Consider the following 18,336-nt stretch of genomic DNA (forward strand, 5'->3'; position numbering starts at 1 on the left):
AGATGCCCACTGGAAGAATTGATTATCGTCACTATTTATTCTCCTCAGACAAACAGATTGGCCATAAGGGATCCCTCTTTTGGTAGAGGGAGGGTGGAAACTTTGGAAATGTAAAAATGCATTAGTTGCTGAGGGCTTTGTATAACCTAAAGTGACAATGTTACCAACTGCTATGGCGGTAAGCACATCAAGGACTTCACTTAGGATTCAGTGGACTAGGAAGTGAATTCGATATTCATGGTATTTATCTCACTACTTACTTAAAGAGGTGGTCCACCTTAAAACTACTCTGTACCCACATTCTGATCCCCCCCAAAACCGTTTGCACCTTCAGATAGCTGCTTACATGATCTGTCGTGGGGTCCATTTGGCAGGTGATGCAGTTATTGTCCTAAAAAAAACAACTTTTAAACTTGCAGCCCTGTGTCAAATTGGCGTGACCTAGAGTACCCATGCCCTAGGATTGCCACACCCTTCCATCCCTCCTCCCCTCCCTCTTCATCATTAGGAATGCCCCTAGAACAATTTCTCCTATTCATCACCTGTGTGAACACTGCACATGAGGTGGATCGTTAAGGCACCTGTGCAGTATTCAGACAGGTGAGAAGTAGGAAAATCCTGCCATGGGGCTTTCATAATGATGAGGAAGGACGGGACGGGGGGGGGGGGGGGTTGCAAACCTAGGGCACACACTCTAGGCCGTGGCAATTTGATATGGGGCTGCAAGTTAAAAAGTTGTTTTTAAGGACAATAACTGCATCACCTGCAGAACGGATCCCAGGACAGATCTTGGATTAAAAGCAGCTATCCGAAGGTTCAAGCAGTTTGGGAAGGCAGATTGTGGGTAAAGAATCACTTTAAGCTAACTTGTCCTCTATTCACTAGGCTCTTTCCAGCGGCTTCAATAGAGCCACGGGTCACATGCCATAACCTACGGCTGTATTCAAAACAAAGGAACTGGGGGCTGATCAGGAGATTGGCAGGGAGTATGGAGGTGGGACCCCTTGCAATCTCTTACTTGTCCCCTATCCTATTATTATTGTTTTAAGCTGCTGCCCATTTCAGCTATTTATTTATTCTAGTTAAATCCGCACCATCAAATCCACAACAGATTACATATGTGTGGACGTACCCTGAACGGTGAAAATCCACAAGAAGTTAAATCATAGCTTTCATTGTGAATTGTGTAAGTTACATGCTACCTGCTCTTGTTTTCCATGGTGAAGATCAAAATCAGTGTGCACATTTTACCTTGCACGTGAGTGGGGTAACTAAGAAAGTTACGGTACTCCACTCACTTTTATTGGGGGCAAATTAGTACTGAGATCCTAAAGTAAGAACGGATCCTTAGACCAAGGCTTTTCAGCACGAGACAAGACAAATTATTTTCATTTGTGATTTCTTGATTTTTTTTTTTTTTTAATTACTTCATTTTACTGCTACATTTTAAGGATCATGAAGATAATATCAACAGACAATTATAGTCGGATGCTCCTTGTTTTTAAGTCTATTTTTTTTATTTTATGTTCCTTTATCCATCTTAATGGCCACCAACGGATCATTTTACAGCAGTCATAATTGTTATTTTATGGCGCTGTAGAACAGCAGCTGCACAGAGGATTGTGTATCCAGCTAACAGAGACAGACATCCACATGAGAGGGCCGAAGCTGTACTTTATCATTCCTGTCTTTACGGTCAGTACATATACATCATACATATGAGCTCTGTGTACATACCGCCTCCATAGGTTTCACCATTATGCTGTGTCTGGAACCAGTAGGTCAATTTGCTAGCTGCTATTACCCCCTGTATCTGGGGCTGTTATAGCGTGGGTATTAATAGTTTACGTCAATCCGTCATATGATTTATCTTGCCTTGAGAAAAGCCCTGGGATATATAGGTTGATGTGGTTTGGAAAAGCAGTGTAAATCCTTCAAGAACTCTTAGCGAGAGAGAGAAAGGGTGGTATTACATAGGACAATTTTTTCGGAAATTAACGATAAACTATCTCAAACGACTGCTATGACAAACGATCTTAAATTGTTCACCTTATTACACAGGACGATGATTGTTACTTACGGTCGTTCTTGCACTCGTCCTTTCCTCGACCAGGGAACGACCGAACGACGTGTTATTACACCAAACGGTGTTTGAACGATTTGTGAACGATTACCGATGAAAATAGGTCCAGATTCTATCAAACAATTAACGTTTTCTCGTTGGACGTTTAATTGTTGCCTGTTATTATCTAAATCCGAACAATCTAACGATTTTCCTAACGATAATTGTTTCGTGTAATACGGCCCTAAGAGTCTGGCTAACTCTGCCCACACACAGTGATTGGCAGCTTCCACTGTTTCAGTGTGTGTATAGGAAAAGCTGTCAATCACTGTGTATGGAGGCGGGTCAGCAGGACTCTCACTGTCTTTCCTAGGAGTCCAGTTAGAATTTGTATTTACATAAAACTATACAAACCTATATATCCCAGAGATCGGCGTATCTTCCTCTACCGTAATATGCTCTCAAATAGGGAAGCGAAAAATCTGCCAAAATTTTTTCCAACTAATGACTTTTATGGTGTACCCAATAGATATGCCCATACAAATCCAATCACTGTGACAAAAAGACAAGCGTCCATCCGGTTCAACCTAGAGAAACCCTACTGTGTTAATCCAGGGGAAGTCAAAAACCTCTATGAGGCAGATAACAATTGCTCCATGACAGGGAGAAAATTCCTTCCTGACTCTTAACATTTAAAGGGGCACTCCAATCTGAGCTTGTTATCTCCTATCCTATGAGGTCCACCCAGCAGTGATCCATTCATTCTGAATAGGGGTGCCGAATGCTTTGAGTTCAGCACTTAAAAGCGTTCGAACATAGTTTATACAGAATGGAGGCAGTGTAGTATCCTTGATTTATTGCAAGGAAATTGCATCCCTGTCATTGAGATCGTGGCGGTCCCGGCGGTCAGACCCCAATCGATCAGCTTGATATCACTATATCCTATAGGGATAACTCTTCGTAACTCTTTAATGCCTGTGCTTTGACCATTCAGACCACCACCGATCCCGAGAACCAGCAGGGTTTAGTCCTGATCAAACTGGTAAAGCTGGCTGGGGCCCCCATGTAAAGTAACTGAAGTTTCCATAGTTCCCATTCACATCACTGGGAAGAAATGCCACAGACAGAGCCTACTCTTCCGTTACCGAAAATGTTCTCAGGACTTGTGAACATAACAGCATTTACATTTCCCATAAATCAATATTTTATAGTCTCGACAGGTCATAAAACATTGCAGCGTGGTGGAAACCCAAGGATTCTATATGCAGTAAGTTATAATCCTACGTAGGATCTCATTCTGTTTGTATTAGCTGCGATCTCTGCAGAAATGTGAGGCACCGAGCCAGAAATAGCAAAAAAGACCCCCATGGAGGAGAACAACATTGGGATCATTAGTAGAACTGTCAGTAAAGGAGGTCAGGAAGGTGGTGCTAAGAACACCTAGTGTTCTATAACAAGTCCCCGGATAGCTGCCAACACGGGGTCTTCTCCCGCAGCTCTGCCCCAAATATAGCCATAATATAGCGGTAATCCTAGTCTACTACACCGGGAAGAAAAGCTAGCTGACAAGTATCAGTGATGGGCATGGCAGAGCTGTAGAAGACTATCACTATATAAAGAAGGACCCCTTTACTTCCTCTACATCAGTGTTTAGGCATTATATTCATGAAGAAGTAACGTCCAGCAATATAGCTGTAATTTTAGCTAAGGGTCCTTTTACACGAGGCGTTTGTTGGTCAAGCGGCAAATATCACCATGAATAATAGACTGTATGATTAGCTAAAGAACAAGCAAACACTCATTCGATGGCTGAAAGGTTCAAATAAAAATCTTTGTTCCTCGTCTGCACTTTTACCTCATGTAGAGGGTGTGCATGCCTTAAGGGGTTATCCAGAATAAGAAAAAGCACAGCCACTATCTTGCAAATACAGCGCTGCCCATGTCCTCTGGTTGTGTGCGGAGTTGCATAATGCAAACCCAAACTGAGGACAGGAGAGGTGCTGTTTTTGGAAGAAAGTGGGCATGTTTTTATGTTTTTTTTTTTTTTAAGCCTGGATAACCCACTTAAAGGAGAAGTCCAGCCTCACAATTATTTATTTTTTTGAAACGGCAGGGAAAAAGAGGGAAAAACCAAACAGTACTAACTCACCTCCCCCTATTCAGCGCCGGATTGCCACTCCAGGATTTCCACCAGAGCTGACGTCAAGACCTGGCTGATGGACTGGCCACTCAGCTAGCCAGTAACTGGGGTGGGACGCTGGTCCAGTCACTGATTGGCTGAGTGGCAAGTCCATCAGCCGGGACAGGCATTTTCCCCCCCGAGTCGTAACATCAACACAAGTTGGGGGAATATGCCTTCTGGAGGGGGTCCCGGGGTCAGATAGCACATCACAAGCACGGGGAGAGGTAAGTAATTCTTCATTGCTACCTTCTCCCCTGCCACCTGTCACATCCTTGTTGGGGCCAGATGTCTCCTCTAACCTAGATTTCCCACCCATACCTCCTATGAGATGATAGCTAGACCGATCATGACTGATCAATCAAAATGAGATCCATCAATATTAACTCCATATGAGATTAATACATATTGGACTGACAAACATGACACAGAGGAGAATTTTGGCATCCCGTGTATTATTGTCCAGTATCAGGCTCACTTGCTTATTACACAATGTTACAATAACTGCAGATAAGTGCTGGCACCATCGCTGGGCGCCAATCTGCTGAGAAGAGAGGAAGCAGGATGCAAACAAAGTACGACACAGGAACCTGTAATCAAGAAGGCTTCCCAATGAAATGTCACAAGAGAAGCCAAGGGACAGAGATGAGCCAGGAGCGCTGAATATACGGAAGCAGTGGTTAAGTAATGGTACATACTAATAATAATCACAGTCTACAATTATCTGAGGACATCTTTTACGCATTACAACACCATTAACCTGGCCTAGAAATTACCTAGAAGGCACATCTGCAACAATGTAATGACATCATAACGCAGATGTTTCCATGAGACATCTGTAGTAGTTAAAGGGGTTGTCAATCAAAAATCTTTTTCTTTTAAATCAATTCTCATACTTATTAGCTACCGTATGTCCTGCAGGAAGTGCTGTTTTATTTTCAGTCTGACACAGTGCTCTCTGCTGACATCTCTGGCCGAGACAGGAACTCTGTCTCGGTTATCTATGAATTCCCATAGAAAACCTCTCCTGCTCTGGACAGTCCCTGTCTCGGCCAGAGATGTCAGCAGAGAGCAGTGTGTCAGACTAAAAATAAAACAGCATTTCCTGCATGACATACAGCAGCTGAAGTATGGGAAGAATTGAGATTTTTTTTTTATAGAAGTAAATTACAAATCTATATAACTTTCTGATATCAGTTGATTTGAAAGAAAAAGATTTTTGCTGGACAACCCCTTTAATCTAAGCTCCGCCATAGGGGGGTTCACATAAGTTATACTGCTGTCTTCAATTCCTTATACTTTTACCAAAATAATTTGGGCATATATTTAACTTTTTCTATATTCCAATAGTCCAGTATATTTGTTAAACCAGGACTGTAATCCCAATTGTTGGATTTTATTGTATGTTAGCCGCTTGCTCCATGTGAGACCCCCATTGTATGGCAAATGGGAAAAACTCCCATCAACCTGTTAAATATTCCACTAAAGCCTTCCCAGACACTTGGGTGGCAAATCCTGCGACAGCACATCTCCGTATACAAGAACATATACCATAGCTAGGCACTATGGCTTGTCGTCTTGGTAATGGAAGCCATATTAGAGTGTAGATACCCAGTTTGTCTAGAATCAGAAATTATAGATACTAAATGGTAATTATTAAAGGACTGACATGACGTGACAATAAGGGGCATCTGTTTGCTAGGTGAGTGGCAAGCTCTTTTAATAATTGGTACCGATTATAGCGATGCCATCTCTAGAATCCAAACACATGACTGCCAAACTCACGGGGGCAAGGCAGGGGCACAGACAGGAGGAGTATGTGCTTCTTTCATGAAACAGGCCTATTAGCTTACCCATTTAGTCCCAGTCTATCTAATTACTGAAGACTCCATAGAAGATCATTGTCCAGATGGTGTATGCTCCTTCCATCTGCGCGCCATGATTTGCAGTGTCTGCATGTGGTGGTAATGGGAACCAGAGATGTTAAATCAAGTTCAGCCCCTCTAAATGAGGCCAAGATGCATATTTCTAATATGAACTAAGTGACCAGAAATAAAAGTTATTGTAAGATTTAATGCCACTGATGTGAATCTCTATTAGTGCTGAGGTAATGACTCTCTGGAGGATTCTTACGACTACCAATGCCTGTCTTCAGACTGAGAAGTAGCATGAGAAGCACTGAGCCATAACCAAAATACAGGGGTGGATCAGGACAGAACTTGCCCCACATAAGAGCGGCAATTCATTCAAAACATTTCTTAAAGGGGTTCTCTTCCCAAATCAATTGCGGTACAAACTGAACCATGACAGGTGCCAAGCCTCCCTGCCCCTTCCTGACAGCTAGTATTTTTTTAATTTAACATGTGGCAAAGACTGCTGGGGACATAAACACATATACTCACCACTCCTGCCAGTTTTCAGGCCACTTGGTGTCTGCCATGTTTTTCTTCAAAGCATCTGCTGATGTGCCATGCAGGCAGGATCTATCTATGTTGTCTATGCCAAGTTGGCATTTTCTGTCTGCAGCAGAAGCTGTGAAGGAAAATATGGCGGCAGACAGCAAGAATCGGTATTGGTAGGGGGGCAGGGCGGATAACTAAACATGTTTGTTATGTTCCCTGCAGTCTCAGCACAGCAGAATATTAAATTATTAATAATTACCGGACAAATCCTTTAAAAATAAAAAAGAAACCATACTCACCTACCCTGATCCTCCACTGATGCTATTCTGGTATCTCCCGATCCTTGCTTCCTCTGATGTGCTGCCCCTACAGGAAATGCCCGATCAGACAGGTCACCATTGCGCTCAATGATTGGCTGAGCTAGCATTTAAATTAGGAGGAGCCTTTCAGGTCTGTTCAAAGGACATTGCTGTTATTCCTGATACCAAAATTTTCAGGACTCCATATGTTATTTATGGTCTTACACATATATTCAGCAATTTTAAGACGAGCTTCACTAAGCTGAGGATATCTGTAGGTCAGCCATTAATATTTCATTTCCCTCAAGCTTCGCCGTTGTCGATAAAAACACCAGACAATACTAAACTTTAGGCGTCTCAAGCTTCTATTGTATTCTTGTCAATTTGGGGGTTAATTTAATATGAAGTTTATATTTGTAACATGGGATTTTGTAAGATTTGATTATAACGGACCTTGTCCTGCAATAATCGCCACTTGTAAATGACCCAAAGAGATTGTTTGCAACAGGTGATATTGTCCGTCACCGTAAATGTAATTATTATGACAGGCTACGGTCTATGTTGTCAGTCAAACCCTATTTTACGGAACATCTGAGACTTTTCTAATCTTCAGCTTGGTAATGATTGGCATCACCGATGTCAGATGCCAAAAAGAATGATCAGAATAATTGGATGACAAGATCTTCGCATCGAATCGCGCCTCTTACGCCACCCAACCATCATGACAAACAACACGTCAATGGATTCTGGCAGATATTATTTTGACTATAAAGACCTTGCATTAACCCTTCTGACTAGGCCGATGTGCTAGTAATATGACTTCAATGGCATATTAGGTAAAAAACTTAAAGGAGAAGTCCAGCGAAAATTTTTATTAAAGTATTGTAATCCCCCTCCCCCCAAAGTTATACAAATCAAAAATATACACTTATTAATGGAAATACACATAAATTTGTTTCTCCCTGCACTTACTACAGCATCAAGGCTTTACTTCCAAGATAAAAATGGTGATGTCACTTCCTGGATAACATGGTGATGTCACTTCCTGGATAAAATGGTGATGTCACTTCCTGGATAAAATGGTGATGTCACTTCCTGGATAAAATGGTGATGTCACTTCCTGGATAAAAATGGTGTTGTCACTTCCTGGATAACATGGTGATGTCACGACCCAACTCCCAGAGCTGTGCAGGCTGTGGCTGCTGGAGAGGATGATGGCAGAGGGATGCTCAGTGTCCCTCCAGTGCCCTGCATCCCTCAGTGTCCCCCTGCCATCATCCTCTCCAGCAGCCACAGCCGCACAGCTCTGGGAGTCGGGTAGTGACATCACCATTTTATCCAGGAAGTGACATCAACATGTTATCCAGGAAGTGACATCACCATTTTATCTAGGAAGTGAAGCCTTGATGCAGTAGTAAGTGCAGGGAAAAAAAAGTGCACTTTATGTACATATCCCGTAATTAGTGTATATTGGTGATTTGTATAATTTTTGGGGAGCAATGCAAGACTTTAATAAAAAATTTTTTGCCAGACTTCTCCTTTAATTAAAGGGATAGTCTCATATTAAGAAGTTCACAACTGCTTGGGCCCACAGCATTCTTGAGTATGAAGATGCCAAAATCCTAGTGGGTGGCCATACAGGCATGCCACCGCTCTATTCATTCTTTCGTGTGCAATAGATGAATGCAGCTTTTGGCACTCCTAGGCGACTCCATAGAAAATGAATGGAATAGCGGCATGAGGTCCCTGATATCTCCAGATCTCTCACAGGCAAGAAATAAACAAGCGGCATAGATGCCCAACCGTCACACCATTCCAATAAAAGATTCGGGAGCCTGTGGTGGTGCGAGATAGCGTTATAAACTGGAATATTCCGTTAATCCCCCAATGCGAGACAATTATTGGTGCTGACAATATTTAGAAAAAAAGTCTTTCTTTTAAAACCAGTGCCACCCCTGCCCACAGGTTGTGTGTAATATTGCATTGATTTTCTCAGTCCTTTTGATTATAAGAAAACACCAAGATTGCCAAGGACTCGGGGTGCCACTTCATCCTGTCATTGGATACCACTAAGACCTCGGCGTGTGTGTATAAAATTCTGCTTCACTGGTATCATACTCCAGAAACATTGCACTCCCAGATGAGAGGAACCCTTACACATATCTTTTGGGACTGCCCTGGTATGAAATCTTTTGGGACTGAAGTCCATGGCATCATACTGGTGGCTCTCCATGTTGACGTCCTTCTAGACGTGTACATACATTCTTAACGTACCTCCTAAGCAGCAGGGAGTAATGCGGCTCCCTCCCAGGCTATGTTGTTACAAAAGCCATTTGGGTTCCTTGGGATGAACTATTTGGGTCCACCCCCCTCCCCTAGTGTTTTTTCCCTATTTGTGTGTCTGTCTGTGTCTAGTCTTTTGTTCATTTCCACCAGTTTTAGTTACGGTAACTGTTCTTAGACCACGTCTACGGAGAACCATTTCACACTTCTTTACTTCTTCTTTTCTTCTTCAAGTTTCTTGATTTTTCTTTATGGATGTAACACCTACTGTTTCTGACACAAAGTGGTCTGTTATTTGTCTTTCTTGGTTGATTGTATGTTATTATAAAAAAAAAAGTAAGATTTTGTGAGGTTTTTGGAACTTGGTGTACAAGAAGATGATACAGAGGGTTGGCTTGCAGCTAAAGAAAGACCCTTGAGACGTCCAATAAAAAAGCACCCAGAAAGACTATTACATGTATATTGAGATTGTTTGTCTAAACCAAGTTATTAATAGTTAGTTATAGTCTATTAAAAATTCTCCAGTCTTATGAGCTGCTGTATGTTCTGCAGGAAGTGGTGTATTTTTTTCAGTCTGACACTGTACTCTCTGCTGCCACCTCTGTCCATGTCAGGAACTTTACAGTACAGTGGCAAATTTCCACAGAGAAACCTCGCCTGCTCTCCAGACTGGAAAGAATACCACTTCCTGCAGGGCATACAGAAGCTGATAAGTAGTGGAAGACTTGAGTTTTTTTTTTAATTGAAGTAAATTAAAAATCTCTAGCACTTTCTGGCACCGGTTGATTTGAAAGGAAATTTTTTGAGTGAACTACCTCTTAAATAAAAACAAAACAAAACAAAACACAACCTATGGACAAAATGGTGCTCTTAATGAATGAAAGGAAGAAGCCATGATTGTCTAAGGCCCCGTTCCCACTGAGGAAAGGTAGCGGAATTCCGCGACGGAATTGTCCGCCGCGGAATGCCGTTAGCCTCCCGCTCATAATGGGAGTCTATGGGAGGCGCGCGCTCCTGCCCTGTCCGCGCTGAAGAATGAACATGTTAATATCAAATTCTTATTTACTGCTTAGGACAAACCTTTAAAAGGGGAAGTCCAGCAAAAACAAAAAATACAGTGCAGGCAGGTGGTGGGGAGAACGTAATAAAAAATGTATACTTACCCTGTGCCCCTGCATCGCCAAGTCAACAGGTTCTCGGACCCCCGCCGGATATAATTTCCCCCCGGATTCTTGGTACATCACGACCCGGGGGGAAAGTACCTGCTCAGCGTCCTGTATCAGTCACTGACTGGCTAAATGAGGGAATCCATCAGCCAGGGCGTGACGTTGCAGCAGGGGTCCAGGAGCAGGGACACGGGGACTGATAAGTATATATTCTTTATTATGTTCCCCTCACTGAATTTTTTTTTTCTGTCGGTGTTCTCCTTTAAATATTTTATAAAATTCTGTAACAGTTTATGTAACTTAGAGAAAAAATGAGCGCAGCATATTGATACAACATGTACGTTTTACTGTACAATGAATGTATAACTTCATCTTCAAGGGACATCTGGTGCGAGAACGAAGAATTTCACGACTAGGAATTTCGGATACTTAGCTGTGGAAAGCGCAGCTCTAATTTGTGGTTTCGCTGGAATGAGGATACACACAGATGTTTCTACCACCCTGGGAATTATCGGCAAAATTAGCTTTTAATGATCGTACAGTATCTTATGGCTAAATACAATCAATACTCTGTATGGAAATGGGTTTTTACGAGTTTCTGAATGTTTGTGTTGCCGGCAGCGTAATAGGTACAATACTCCGAAGGTGAAGTATGATAGGGGGAAAATAAGAGGAAAGCTCTGTGCTCAGTAATAACCCCAACTACCCAGGATTTCCTGTATTAAAGGGGTTATCTAGTAGAAAAAAATCTTTTTCTTTCAATTCAACTGGTGTCAGAAAGTTATATAGATTTGTAATTTACTTCTATTTAGGAATCTCAAGTCTTCCCATAATTATCAGCTGCTGTATGTCCTGCAGGAAATGTTGTTTTATGTTCAATCTGACACAGTGCTCTCTGCTACCACCGCTGTCCAAGAATGCGTGCACCTACGGAACTCCCGTGTGTGACCCTCTGCGGATTCCGTCGCTTGTATCCGCACGCGGCGGTGCGTATCTCCGCCTGTGCCATAGACACTATTCTATGCATGGGCGGATTCCGCATTCCGCTGTAAGAAGTGTCAATTCTTTCAGCGGAATGCGGAATCCGCCCGTGCATAGTGTCTATGGCATGGGCGAAGATGCGCGCCGCCGGGTGCGGGTACGAGGGACGGAATCCGCCGCGGGTCATATGCGGGAATTCCGTAGTATGCACGCACCCCAAGACAGGAACTGTCCAGAGCAGAGAAGGTTTTCTACAGGAATTTCCTGCTGCTCTGGACAGTTCCTGTCTCTGACAGAGGTGGCAGCAAATAGCACTGTGTCAGACTGAAAAGAAACCAACATTTCCTGCATGACATATAGCAGCTGATAAGTATGGGAAGACTGTAAATTTTTTAATGGAAGTAAATTACAAATCTATATCATTTTCTGATAGAAAAAGATTTTCGCTGGATAACCCCTTTAATCATGGGAACTCTGTTGTTGAGGCTCAGTATGGCGATGTTCACACAAAATGTTTCAGAAAATTATGCATGTAAAATTAGCTGAAAGTGTCTGCAATTTTTTTTCTTTTACTTTTTTTTTTTTTTTTTTTTTATTCTTATTTTGGGAAAAAAAATGGCTGTATTGTGACCAAAATCAGTTCATTTTATATACCACTTAATTTTATTTAAATTTTATTGAGTTTATGTCTAGTTTTTGTGTTAATAACAAACATTTTGCAACCCAAGAAAAGGGGCACAACATTACCTTACATACCTTGTATCTAAGTCCTCTTTTACTGTTGTTCAGAGCTGCAATCATAATTCTGCTGCATCACAAACTTTCCTCCCTAAGATTACTGTACAGCGGCAGAAGTGAGGACGCTTCCCAAAATGCAGCTTATTAAAAAAAAGAGCAGATATTGTACAGTACAAGGAAATGTCAGCTCTGAAGCCTGCAGAATTGTGAATTCAGCTTTGAACTCTAATAGAGTAAAGCTGCATTCACACATTGTGTGAAGTTGTCTGTGATAAATCCATGCACATGAATAAATTTATAGGCCATTGCTTTGTATTGGGCTATTCACATGTTCATTGTTTTCACAGATCTCCAATCCATTCTTTTTAAAAATAGGACAAGTCATAACTCGGAATGGAAGCATGGCACAGATTCCCCCATAGAAATTCATGAGATCTGTGTTTTTCACGGATGTACACAAATTTGACATCTGTGTTTATCCATGAAAAACATGGATGCATAGCTCCCAACTGTCCCGGATCCCGCAGAACAGTCCCGTTTTCGGGGGTTCTGTCCCGCCATCCCGGAACGGCACCCAGTGTCCTGCATTATACTGGGTGTAAAAGAAAACAACAAACCAGTAACTCACCTGTCTGCCAGTCCCAGCAGCGACTCTCCCGGCACAGCGCGCACTCCCATCATCCATCCGGCACAGTCAGTGTCTTAACACCCTGCTGTCTGTGCCGGAGGATGATGGGAGTGTGCACTGTGCCGAGAGGGGAGCTGCTGGTTTGTTGCTTTTCTGGTGGGGCCACACTATATGGAGGATTGGATACTGTGTGGGGTGCTATATGGGGGGATGGGATACTGTGTGGGGCGCTATATGGGGGGATTGGATACTATGTGGGGCGCTATATGGGGGGATTGGATACTGTGTGGGGCGCTATATGGGGGGATTGGATACTGTGTGGGGCGCTATATGGGGGATTGTATACTGTGTGGGGTGCTATATGGGGGGATTGGATACTATGTGGGGCACTATATGGGGGGATTGGATACTATGTGGGGCACTATATTAGGGGGATTGGATACTATGTGGGGCACTATATGGGGGGAATGGATACTATGTGGGGCACTATATGGGGGAATTGGATACTATGTGGGGCACTATATTGGGGGATTGGATACTATGTGGGGCACTATATGGGAAGATTGGATACTATGTGGGGCACTATATGAAGGGAATGGATATAATGTGGGGCACTGTAATGGGGGATTGGATACTATGTGGGGCACTATATGAAGGGAATGGATATAATGTGGGGCACTGTAATGGGGGATTGGATACTATATAGGGCACTATATGGGGGGATTGGAACCTATATGGGGCACTATACGGGGGATTGGAACCTATATGGGGCACTATATGGGGGTTTGGATACTATATAGGGCACTATTGGGGGGATTGGATACTATATAGGGCACTAGAATTGGGTTTGGATACTATATGGGGTACTATTCAGTCAGCAGCATGTGGTGACTTTAGGAAAGTGGCTATGGAGGATTGCTATGGGGTGTGGCTATGGGGACCGCGGCGCACATGTCCCTCTTTGCAAAAGTTGGGAGGTATGTGGATGTAATGTAATAAGTGTAATTTAAAATGCTTAAAACAGATCAGTGAAAAACACGGACGCAAAACGGATGTAAACATGGATGGTTTTGCACAGATTACGGAGGTAGCAAGCGGACTCCAGTCACTGACCAGGAAAAACACTGAACGTCTGAATTCAGTCTAAAAAGTTAGGCTGCATTCAAACGTTCAGTGATTTTCAAGGTCCACGGATGAAGTCCGCTATCTACCTCCGTGATCCATGAAAAACCATCCGTGATTGCACCTGTGTCCGTGTTTTTCCAGGATCTGTTTAAAGCTTTTTTAAATTACACTGATTACATCACATCCGTGTTTTTCACGGACTACATGGATGTCAGATCTGTACAATCCGGGAAAAACACAGATCTCTTAGACTTCTATGGGGAAATCCTTGCTGTGATCTATATCCTATGAGTTATGAAATGTCCTATTTTTTCACTGAACCGATTGCGAATTCGTGAAAAAAAAAACTGACCGTTTGAATAGCACAATAGAAAGCAATGGGCTATAAAATTGTCTATTATCACAGATCTGTTATCACAGACAACGTCACGGAATGTGTGTATACCGCCTTATCATTTTCACATTGCTTTAGAGCAGGGATGGGGAACCTCCGGCCCTCCAGCTGTTGCAAAACTACAATTCCCATCATGCCTGGACAGCAAAAGGTTCCCCATCTCCGATGTAGACTCTCTTGACACTCTGCACTATGACTGCAGGTAGAGAGAAGGAGACCTTCCAGCATCCCCTGCAAGATCAGGAATGTAAGAATTTAGTAATTTGAAAATTGGAAAATGGGTCAATTATTTTTTTATATGGATAGATATTTCACCATTTTTATAAACCACTTTCGTAGTGCTGGGGAGCCGGTGGTGCGGACAAGTCGTCCCTATGCAGAGTCCACAATGGCGCTGTAGTGCTTGATAGACATCAAGTCTGTGTAGTTTAAAATCCGATTTATTCAGTATCACTTTTGGGGTGCCAGGACCCCTTTCTCAAGTGTACAGAATAGTGTCCGGGGTCTGGCTCTGAAGTGCAATGCATGCTGGGAGATGTAGTTTCCCGGACGGTGCCATGATTTGAAACTGGGATCATTAGTAAAAGTTTGAATCTGGGGCTGGGAGCAGCGAAGAAAGCTGACAAATAATCAGCAGTGAGCGGCTAAAAGTTGAAAAAAACTAAAAAAAACAAAAGGGCACACCACACCATAGGGTAATATCGTATGAGCAATAGGGTAGGGGGACGAGGAGCTCAGGTGGACTCACCTTGTTGTACTAAGAGCACAATATCTATATGCACATGTGTGGCACTAAAGCAGCCAGACCCTCTGAGATGTCTGATACCCAAGCCAGCAGGTTCGGCACAGGTTCCTATGCAGAGTCCACAATGGCGCAGTGGTGCTTGAAAACGTCACTTGGTGTAGTTTAAAATCCAATATATTCAGTATCACTGTTGCCACAACGCGTTTCCGGGTGCCAGGACCCCTTCATAAAGTGTACAGGATGGTGTGACAGTAGAACACTATCCTAAATAAATCATAATTTAAACTACACCCACTTGCTATATGTGATGTCGTTCAAGCACTACAGCGCCATTGACTCTGCATAGGGACCACAGGCTCCCCCGCACTGACCTACAAATAATAGTCAGGGGATAGGCGAGCGCACCTATAGGCTTTTTGTGCATTTTATTTTATTTATTTATGGGATTGCTGGAGTTTGCAGTATATATTTCTATACTGAATGGTGACCGGTGATCGGGGGCTGGGGTGGTGGGATCTTTACATAAATTCTTATTTGGGAATGACCATTGGAGAAGCTCCTTTCTGCTTAATGGTAAGCTGTTACTCTGACTTTATAGAACAGGTTGTATTGATTGTCCTGGATATATCTGTTATTATCTGTAATATGACGTACACAGGGAAATGTATTCTCTATCAGTGTCTGTGTATTCTTATGTTATACTTTTTTAAAATTCGCTTTACTCTTTACATCTGGAATTCCATGAGGTGATGGCTACTGGTGATGAACATTTGCCATAAAAATTGGTAAAATATACAGACGGCCCTGGGATCTATTCAGTGAACCCCGTCCCACCGGCTGCTGCACCGGTGACAATAGCCGCCATTACATCAGAGGTGGAGCTGTCCGTCTCATCTGCTCCTCCTGTCAGCGCCGTCACCCGGCCGTCTATTGATGGGTCAGGAGTCTTATGGCTTCATCCATCACTAGAGGAATCTTACAGAATAACGGCCGGGGTACAAACCATTGTATTTACATATTGGGAACAACTGATATTGTTACCATAGCAACATAGACAATCCCTATAGGTGTCACATGTCAATGACAAGCAGTACAGTATAGATGCTGCTTGTGGTGATGATGTCATAATGTCCTAGTGATGTCACAAGGGCTTTGGAATGTTTCCATGTGACCACCGGCGGGTATATAAGGAGCCTCCGGCCACCTATAGCTTGTCTCTGTTTTGCCATCCTTGGTGATAGGAGACACGCCTCTTTGGCAACAATGAGGACTATTTTACTTCTTATGATTCTGGATATTATCCACCCTTCACATTGCGGGATCTCATGTTGGATAAACACCATCCTGTCCCATGAGATTCCAATGGAGATACCACCACCGCCACCACCTACTAAGTTTGCGGTAAGTGTCCAAGTACGATCCATGATGGATATTACTGTTATTGTTATTCCTATTATCCTCAATGATAAAATTAGGCCAATTATTCCTTGTATTTATTATTAGTGTGTTGTCTTGGATATCAGACTATTATAATGTCTTGTCTTTTAGGACTTCTCGTTGTGGTTAAAAAACCTCCTGTTCTATGACCATCCTATAGAGGAACCACCACCACCACCACCTCCCACTATGGTTGAGGTAAGTCTCCAATATTATCCTTAAAAATAATCATCAATTAATGATAAAATGAAGCCATAAATATTCCCTGTATGTATCAGATGTTATTATATCAGACTTTTTTTTTGTCTTTCAGGAATTCTTATACTGGATCGATAACATGCTGTCTGTTCCTGTTCAACCCGCTCATAGACGGACCCGGGAGCGCTGTATTGGAGTAAGTGGAGCTCATACTGTATATGCAATGTATACATGTTATGTTAGATGCCTCTGGTTCCCTTTACAATACTTTCTATGCAAATTATTATATCATCTTTGAACCTTCGTAATAGTTTCATTTTTGCATCTTACAGAATAACCCATCGAAATCCACTGGCCCCTGGGAGAAGCCGTCTATTATACGGAAGATGTATAAATGGATATCAGCTACAGTGTTTGGGGTGAGTGACGCCATCTTGTATTATAGGAAGCGATCTGCAGTCAGACATGACCCCGTCCTGTTCTGACAGTGGAAGCTGGGACTGCTCTCATGGCTTCATACTGACTCTGTTCCTTTCTATTACAGGAGCCCCCACCACCCGTGGTGCCAGCAGGCTGTAGAGTGACCCTACGTGACTGGGTTCTAAGTGGCGTGGCATATGGACTACTCATATCACCCATCTTTGCATTAGTGGTCCTGGCTGCATGGCTTTCCCATGAGCAAGAATTCTTAGAGGAAAGAGCCGATCAGCCCCAACCATCACCACTGCCAGACATCCCAGCCACGGTCCCAGAGCCTGAAACAGCTGTCGATGTGGCCCAACCACCACCGCTTCCCAACATCCTAAGCACGGTGCCAGAGCCTGTAAGAGCAGCTGATGAGCCACAACCATCACTGCTGCCAGACATCCCAGCCATGGTACCAGAGCCTCTAACAGCAGCCGATGTGGCCCAACCATCAGCGCTGCCCGACATCCCAGCAACAGCTGAAGAGCAGCAAAATGCTGAGAGGCTGAACGCTTCTGTAGAAGCAACATCAGAAGCGCCTGAAACACCAAGGGCAAAGAAGTCTGTGCTCAAGCCACCATCTCCCATGGGCGCCAGAAAAAGAAAAGACAAAGCTGCCAAACTACCATCATCTAAACGTGTGACCTTCAATAAGATGGTGCACGTCCGACCCATACCACCAAACCACCGTGACAGAAGGGCTCGATCCTCCGAAGAACATCAGGAGAGAGAATTTGTCGAAGACCCAATGTCTGTACATGACCGGGCACTGCAAGAAAACACTCCGACAGAATGATGGCAGACACAACCAGCCAACCTGTCACCTGCCCGCCGCAGCGCCAGACGCGTTACACAACTCTTGCGTTTCATCTGGTTTGGCGACAGATACAGCAAAAACTAATATGAGATGAACTTCATAATTTTCCTTATATTAGTAAAAAAAATAATATAAAAAAAATTGATACAATGTGTCAGTGAGTGATTTAAAGGGCGGTAAGGGGGGAACAGGTCATCTGGAGGGGGGAGGGGGCATTACTAAGAAGCTATAGGATCTGTTAGGAAAGGGATGGGGAACCTTCGGCCCTCCAGCTGCTGCAAAACTACAATTCCCATCATCCACACTTTGGCTGTCCATGCATGATAGGAACCAACCAGGTCTAACAATGTCATTAACTGCTATATCAGTGTTTGTCAATGTTTTCCCTCTGTAACAGGGCTTGGCTCTCCAGCTGTT

General features: G+C 43.2%; 2 protein-coding genes across 6 annotated transcripts in view; one reads left to right on the forward strand and one right to left on the reverse strand.

Moving 5' to 3' along the window:
- Positions 1 to 18,336, reverse strand: part of C9H7orf50 (chromosome 9 C7orf50 homolog) — a 225,749-nt gene that overhangs the window by 127,424 nt on the left and 79,989 nt on the right. The gene's annotated exons all lie outside the window — the stretch shown is intronic.
- LOC138800386 (calphotin-like) lies at positions 1,639 to 18,005 on the forward strand. Of its 2 annotated transcripts, none has more exons than XM_069982023.1 (5): positions 1,639 to 1,695; positions 16,551 to 16,637; positions 16,753 to 16,833; positions 16,970 to 17,056; positions 17,182 to 18,005. In XM_069982023.1, the coding sequence occupies exons 1-5, from the start codon at positions 1,654 to 1,656 to the stop codon at positions 17,896 to 17,898; spliced, it is 1,014 nt and encodes a 337-aa protein (XP_069838124.1). In that variant the 5' UTR covers positions 1,639 to 1,653; the 3' UTR covers positions 17,899 to 18,005. The 2 variants fall into 2 exon arrangements, with proteins under 2 accessions (XP_069838124.1, XP_069838123.1); XM_069982022.1 differs by lacking the exon at positions 1,639 to 1,695 and adding an exon at positions 16,234 to 16,403.

Source organism: Dendropsophus ebraccatus, chromosome 9 (genome assembly GCF_027789765.1).
Source record: "Dendropsophus ebraccatus isolate aDenEbr1 chromosome 9, aDenEbr1.pat, whole genome shotgun sequence".
Taxonomy (NCBI): Eukaryota; Metazoa; Chordata; class Amphibia; order Anura; family Hylidae; genus Dendropsophus; species Dendropsophus ebraccatus.